General features: G+C 53.0%; 1 protein-coding gene across 4 annotated transcripts in view; it reads right to left on the reverse strand.

The window, feature by feature from the left end:
* The window catches only part of DDHD1 (DDHD domain containing 1), a 62623-nt gene extending 60955 nt beyond the window's left edge, over positions 1–1668 (reverse strand). For 2 of the 4 annotated variants that reach the window (XM_052696545.1, XM_052696544.1), the window contains exon 1: positions 997–1663. In XM_052696545.1, coding sequence (XP_052552505.1) covers positions 997–1645 — 649 coding nt within the window. In that variant the 5' untranslated portion in view covers positions 1646–1663. Of the gene's footprint in view, positions 1–996 lie in introns of all 4 variants that reach the window. The other 2 variants (XM_052696543.1, XM_052696546.1) reach the window with 2 other exon arrangements.
* Positions 1669–6921: the final 5253 nt, after the last annotated feature.

Here is a 6921-nt window from a genome sequence, read left to right on the forward strand (position 1 = left end):
CCGTCCATCCCTGGAGGTGTTGGAGGCCAGGTTGGATGGGGCCCTGGGCAGCCTGGGCTGCTGTGAAATGTGGAGGTTGGTGGCCCTGCATGGCACAGGGGGGTTGGAGCTTCGTGATCCCTGAGGTCCCTTCCAACCCGGGCCATTCTGTGTGTGATTCTGTGAAATGGGAAGCACAAGCAAGAAGGTTCTCAGCCACCTTCCTCTGTACCTATCAAGGAACAAGAGAATGCCATTCCATACATTCATCTCTGTATGCCAGGGAGTGCATGCCCAGATGCCCCTTTCCTTTAGGTGCAGAGGGAGGAAATAGAGGGAAAGATGCCCAGATCCCCTTTTTGCCAGAAGCATGTGAAGAGATGAGCAGGGTCTCCTCTTCCCATGAGTCCACATGCAGCATGGGGGTACCCAGCGCCTCCTATCCTCAGGATGCATTAGGGGGATTCATCGCCCACCCTCTCAAGTCCATGTTGAGTAATACCCCATTCTCTATGGGCACTGGACAGCCCCTCACCTCCTGGATGCACAGCATTGGCTCGAGGAGGCTGCCCGATGCCCCCGGATGCCAAAAGGGAAGAACACCCTCCTTGAGTGTCTCTCCTTGACCCATTTATGTGTGAGACACGATGCCCAGCTGCCCCCATCCCTTACCCCAAATGTCAGCATCAAAAGGATGCGACAGGGAGCGCTCAGCCCCGCACCCATCCACACCAGGGGGCAAGAAGGGCCGCCTGCTAAATCCATTTCTCCATAGCAGCTCCCTGTGCGAGCAGGGGACACTCAGTGACTTTTTGGGGAGGGCAGGAGGCAGATGGCATCCCGCCGCCTGAGGCGTGAGGGTCCGGTCCTTCCGGGGGTGAAAAAGCACCCCGTCAGATCCGTGTCCTTCGGTCCCACACAGCCGACGGGGATCCTGTGCGTGAGCCGCCCTCGCTGGCGCTGCTGGACCCCTCCCGCCCCCCACCGGGGCCCCGGGCCGGCAGCGGCCGCACTCACGGTTCCAGTAGACGGGGTAGCACTCGGCGTTGGCCACGTCCACCTCGTAGAGTCCGCTCCGCACGCACACCGGTTCCACCGCCGTCCGCTCGGGGCCGGGGCCGAGAGCTCGGAAGGCCAGTTCGATCCGCAGCGAGTCGTAACCGATGAAGGGCTTCCAGCTCTTCCGGTCCTCCCGGTAGAACCAGCGCACCTCCTCGGCCCCCAGCTCCCGCACCACCTCATAGCGGGGCCGCCCGCCGCCCGCCGCCGAGCGCTGCCGTTTCCTCTCGGGCAGCGCGGAGCCGCCGCCGCTCTCTCCGCTCGCCAGCCCCGCGCCCTCGCCGCTTTCCCCGGTGCCGGAGGAGTAACGCAGCGAAGCGCCGGACTCGGCCGAATCGAACTCGCCGCCGCCGGTCGAGTCGCTCGGGGTGGCCGCCTCCGGTTCCCCCTCCTCCTCGGAGGAGGTGGAGAGCGCGGCGCGGAGCGGCGGCATGGAGCGCTGCCGGGGGCGGCGGGGCGGGCGGGCCAGGGGATGCTCCGCCGCTTCCTCCTCCTCCTCCTCCTCGCCACCGGCCGCCCGCTCGTAGCGGCCGCCGTAACCGCCGCCGCCGCCTTCCCCGGGCAGCTCCCAGGCGCCCTGCGGCGAGCCGGGCTCGGGGTAATCCATGCCGCGCCGGCGTCGCCTCACCTCGGCCGCCCTCGCGCCGCCCAGCTCACGCCCGGCTCGCGGCTGCCGCAGCCGCCGGCTCCTCCGCCCGGCCGGGGGCGGGGCCGCATCGTCACGTGCACCGCGACGCGGCCGGGGGCGGTGCGGGGCGGGGGGGAAGGGAGGCCTGGGCTGAGGGCTGAGGGCTTCCTGGCGGTTGCTGCCTGCTGCCTGCGCTTGGGCTGCATTACGCAGTTTGCGGGAACTGCCGAGCGTTTACCCCCGTCAACCCCCAGCACGTCCCGGGGTTACGTGGCATCCGCACGTGTGTCACTGAATCGCGGAATATCTCGGGTTGGAAGGAACCCGCAGAGATTGCCGTGCTCCTGGCTCCACGCTGACTACCCGAGCCCTGTGGCTCACTGGCACAGGTTGCCCCAGGAGGCTGTGGATGCCCCATCCCTGCAGGCATTCAAGGCCAGGCTGGATGTGGCTCTGGGCAGCCTGGGCTGCTGGTTGGTGACCTGCACACAGCAGGGGTTGGAGCTGGATAAGCACTGTGCTCCTGTGCAACCCAGACCGTTCTATGATTCTATGACTCAAAGCCATGTCCCAGTGTTCCCTGAGCTCTGGCAGCCCAGGGCCATACCCACTGCCTCTGGGGCAGAGCCTTGCCCTGACCAACCTTATCCTCGCAGCTCCATTTTGTTTCCCATAGAGCTCAGCACTCAGCTTGCTGCAGCAGCTGCAAGGCCTCCCCTCTGCCTGCTCTGTTCTGGGCCCAACAAACCATGGGGCCTCAGGCATTTTGCACACACCTTGCCTTCCAGACCCTTCCCCATCCCCATAGTGGATGGTGGCTACATGTCCTCCTGATATTGCGGTGCTCAACTTGCACCTGGTGCTCGAGGTGAGGCCACACCTGCTGCTTTGGGGATGTCTCAGCCCAGTGTGAGATCCCAGTCCTCCGAATGCTTGCTATGAGTACCAAAAAGGGAGGTGTTGGACCCCAAAATGAGAGGTGCTGGGGCTCACCTGTGCTTGTTGGTGTGTGTGAGCCACAACCAGCCACCTCCCTGCCCTGTGCACACCTGGCACTCGGCAGGAGGGGGTGCTGAGATGCGTATCGGTGCCGGGTGATAAAACACTTTGTTACGTCAGGAGCGAGGATGAGGGATGGTTTTCAGTCCCCAACACACACCCAGAGATGGATCACTGCTGGGTGTACGTCCCCCTCGTCTTATCTCGTGGCTGCTGTGGGGGTGGCAGAGGGAGAGCTTCCCAGAAACACACCCTGAAATACTGGGGTGGGGTCACCTGTTTGTACGAAACCCCCCGTATTGCAACACCCCCAGGAACGAGGAGGTGGGGTGAGGGTATGTGAGCGATGCTCCTATCCTGCCTGCACATCAGCTGTGGAAAAAAACAGGATGCAGTATGCGTGTTCCCCAATTCCCACATCTCCTGGAGCTGGGATTCCACATCCTTAATGCACCATTCCCTTCTGCTTGGCTCTGTCCTGCGAGGGAAGTTCTGTGTACTGCATGGCATTGTATCTCCCAAAATAGGTTTGTGACCTACCTGCTAGATCCACTTTCAGCGGGGGAATCCTTTTAATGGACTGCATTAAAACAGAAAGAGGCCAGATGAAGTTCAGGTTGGAAGGATGGGCGAAGCTTTTAAAAAATGTTTGCTGTGGGTGAATGCATCTTGAATGCCTGGCAACACTTTTTGATCCTAAAAACTCCACAAAACTTTGTTAGCATTCACACGCTTTCACCACGGGAGCTTTGTGAGTGCTCCTTCTGCATTCTCAGGTGGGGAAAAAGTAAAAAGAGAGGAGATGAAATATAGGCAGCCGTCAGAGGAAGCTGTGCTTGACTTCATATCCACGTCAGCCTAGCAACAGGGACATGAGCTACTTGTTTCATTTTGCATTTCTAAATGAACTCAACAAGGTATGCTTTCCGTGAAACCTGCCCCAGATTTTCCTCAACAGTGGGGAAGAAGAGGAGAATGCCACAGAGTCATAGAACCATTAAGGTTGGAAAAGATGACTGAGATCACCTCGTCCAACTGCCAGCCCACCCCATCATGCCCACTGACCAGGCATCCCTCAGTGCCACATCTCCACGGGTCTTGAGAACCTCCAGGGACGGAGGCTGTCGATTGCTTTGAAGACACATCCCATGAGATTCTCATTTCCATCCTCATTTCTGTCAAAGCCAGTGGGGTTTTCACCATCTTTTGTCATTCAGCAAGTGTTTCGCCCTTCTTCATTTATGTCATCCTACTCGGATGCTCCCTCCTTTTCTCCTTGTTTGAGAGAACAAGGAAAGGTTGCCTAAAAAACCAAGGGACACATCATGTTCTTTATCTCATGTATGTATTATTTCAGATGACTTGATCTCTGATTCTGTGATTTATTTCTTCTTGTGCATTTCTGGGAGTGTGTGTCTGCTGTCCATTTGCAGACGCTGCTTTCTTGTTCACAAAGTCCCTGTAGACTATAGGCAAACAGAGATTGTTCATCATCATCAGGCTGAACCACAGCATCAAGAGCTGCAATTTGACTTTTCTTTAGAGCCATTTTGGAGACCTACAAAGACAAGTGGCAGAAAACTGGTTTATTGAATGTGAAGGGACCTGCAGAACCTCAAGTTCCCTCCCAGAAATGTCCAATTTCTGCTCACTTTGAATTTCTGGGGGAGATCTTCGCTGGGGTAGGCTGGTGTGAATGGAAGTTGGGAGCCCAGACCTCTCTCTCTAGAGCTCAGAAGAGGAACATTTTCCTCTTTGTGTGGTTGGGAACACACAAAGTGGGTGTGGAGTAGCACAGAAGTTCCTGGCGTGTCACAGGACTCTACTCCCATCACTGCTGATGTACATCAAGTAAAAAGTAAGAGTCAGTGTGCAAGGGCAGAAGTTCCCTTACAGAGGAAATATGTGGAAGAATGTGAGTGTCTACGTGGAAAGTTTAAAACCAAATGGCATTAATTTTGAAGTGTTGTTTGTATAGCTCTGTGAATTTCTATGCAGACTAAGATCAGTCCTGTATGTCATGAAACCCTCACAGAAAGCTTCCACAGACCATCAATCGATACCCAAACATGTTGGCAACTTCCAGGAAAGGGGAACACAGTTCCCCATGAATCTGGTAGCATGGGTATAACTGAAAGTGTAAAGGGCTTCCCTTAATTAAGCTCATTTTACCTAGTCGCTTGGATTCCTTTTGTCGCTGCTATTCTAATTATCCACATCCCAACAGTTTTGTTTTCAAGAGCAGCTGCTCCTGTTGGTGCTACTTTATACAGTGTGGCCAGTTTTGAAATGATCACAATGCACAACTGATGCCATCATCTTGTGATTTCTTCCAGATCCTAAATCAAATACAGTGAACAGCACGAGGCCGAGTGCCTGCAGGAGTGCATTAGTAACAGTCTTTACTCATTGATGAATCCTTTCTAACAAAGCCATTTTAAGATCTTTCCATTAGCTATTTTTAAACCATTTCTTATGCACTGGTATTGATTTTGTATATAACTTTTTCTTCAAATCTGGATACTGTGCAGCTCTGAGTCAACATGGTTACTGCTGTCAACTGCACCTGTGATTTTATCAAGGAACAGAATGAAAATGGTTCTTTGACAGGAACGTTTACATTTCCCATGAAAACTGCTGATTGCCATCTCATTACATCCCCTCTCTCCGTCTCCTTATTAATTGGTGCATGCCACTTCTCTATAGGTAGGTCAGAAGTGTCAGATGAACCAACATGAGTTTACCTCAGTCACACACTTCAAATATTGACACAGCGCTGAGTTTCACCTTAGAAATGGTCCTCTGGCCCAATTCTAGACTCTCACGTTCCCACCTTGTGTGAGAACAGTCATCTGAACAGCGAGCTCTTAAAACCCTGACGTGCAAGTCCTCTGGACCTGCTGCTTTTCAAATGTCAGCTGTGCTGTTTAATGTTCTTCTTTTTTTAAGTTGTTTGCATGGGAAGCATTTCATCATCATTATATAACGTAGAAACAACATTCAACTTTGTCCCAAATACAGGCGGGAAATATTTATCAAACACTTCTGCTTTTTTCAGTTTCACAGCTATCCAAATATATTTGGGTTCACTGAGAGTGTTAGGAATTGGTCTCTGCTAAAACATTGTTCATCAAATTAAGCAGGCTTCCAAAAATCTTTGCTTACACCTTGATATTTTCTGCTCAGAAGACATTGACTCCAGGCTCTTTTAGAAAGGATGTTGGTTAACTGGATTAACCCCCCCTCCAAAATAGACCTCGGTTCTGCTTTCAGCCATGGAAAGCTTGTCTGCTTGTTTTCCTTTTACTTGAACGCCAGCAGTTTTGGTCCATCTCCTGAGCCAAGGTCAGCTGTGCTTTTCTCTAGAACTGAGATGTTCTTCCAAAGCTACGGCTTCATCTCTCTTTCCCCCTGCTGCCAGCAGACACAGAATATCCTGCTAGCTGTAAAAGACAAGAGCTGGGGGCAAGGAGGGGTCATTTCTTAGATATCACATACCGTCCCTCTCAAGGCAGCATTGTTCAATCGTACAGCTTTTTCCCCCCTCTTTTTCTTTTGCTGTTGTTACAGGGCAAACAAAAAGAAGAAAGCAAAGTAATGACCCCTGACAGAAGTGTTTACCCTTTCAGATTTTGGTCTGGTAAAGCTTGCATGGACTGAAGATTAGGTGCTTGTCTGTGCATTGATGAGACCCACAGAAAGCCACGCACAGGCAGCCTGCTGGCAAAGAAAAGGCTGAACTAGAGCCATGCCTAGGCTCAGCTGCCCCATCTCCTCCTGTTCTCTCCTTCTGGGGGTATATATTTTGCCCTTTGTGCAGGAGTGAGTCGAGCAGGGTGACTGCCCCATCGCTGCAGGTCCCCAAGGCTAGGCTGGATGGCCCCTCATCAGTGGGAGCTGTAGCAGGGGTTGCAGTCAGACGGCTTTGAGCTCCCTTCCAACCTAAATCAACCACATCATTCTTCTTCAACAAGATGAAGAGGGGTTGATGGCACTAAAGAAAGAATTTCTGATCATGAGTCCATCTGTTATCACACAAGCTAGCACTGCAATGGATATGTTGCTCTTTCTTTCTCTAAAAAATATCCTGACTCCGCACTCATCTCCCTGTGAAAGAAGGAGATGGAGATGTGAAAGATATGAAACTATCAAATGGAGGGATCCATGTCAGTCTTCCAGCCAGAACCCTTCAGCATTCATCTGATGAGAGCTGTTGTAGAAGAGCTTGTCATAGTGGGCTCACTTAATTAATGCTG

The sequence above is a fragment of the Tympanuchus pallidicinctus genome, unplaced genomic scaffold, assembly GCF_026119805.1.
Source record: "Tympanuchus pallidicinctus isolate F22 unplaced genomic scaffold, pur_lepc_1.0 scaffold3, whole genome shotgun sequence".
NCBI lineage: Eukaryota > Metazoa > Chordata > Aves > Galliformes > Phasianidae > Tympanuchus > Tympanuchus pallidicinctus.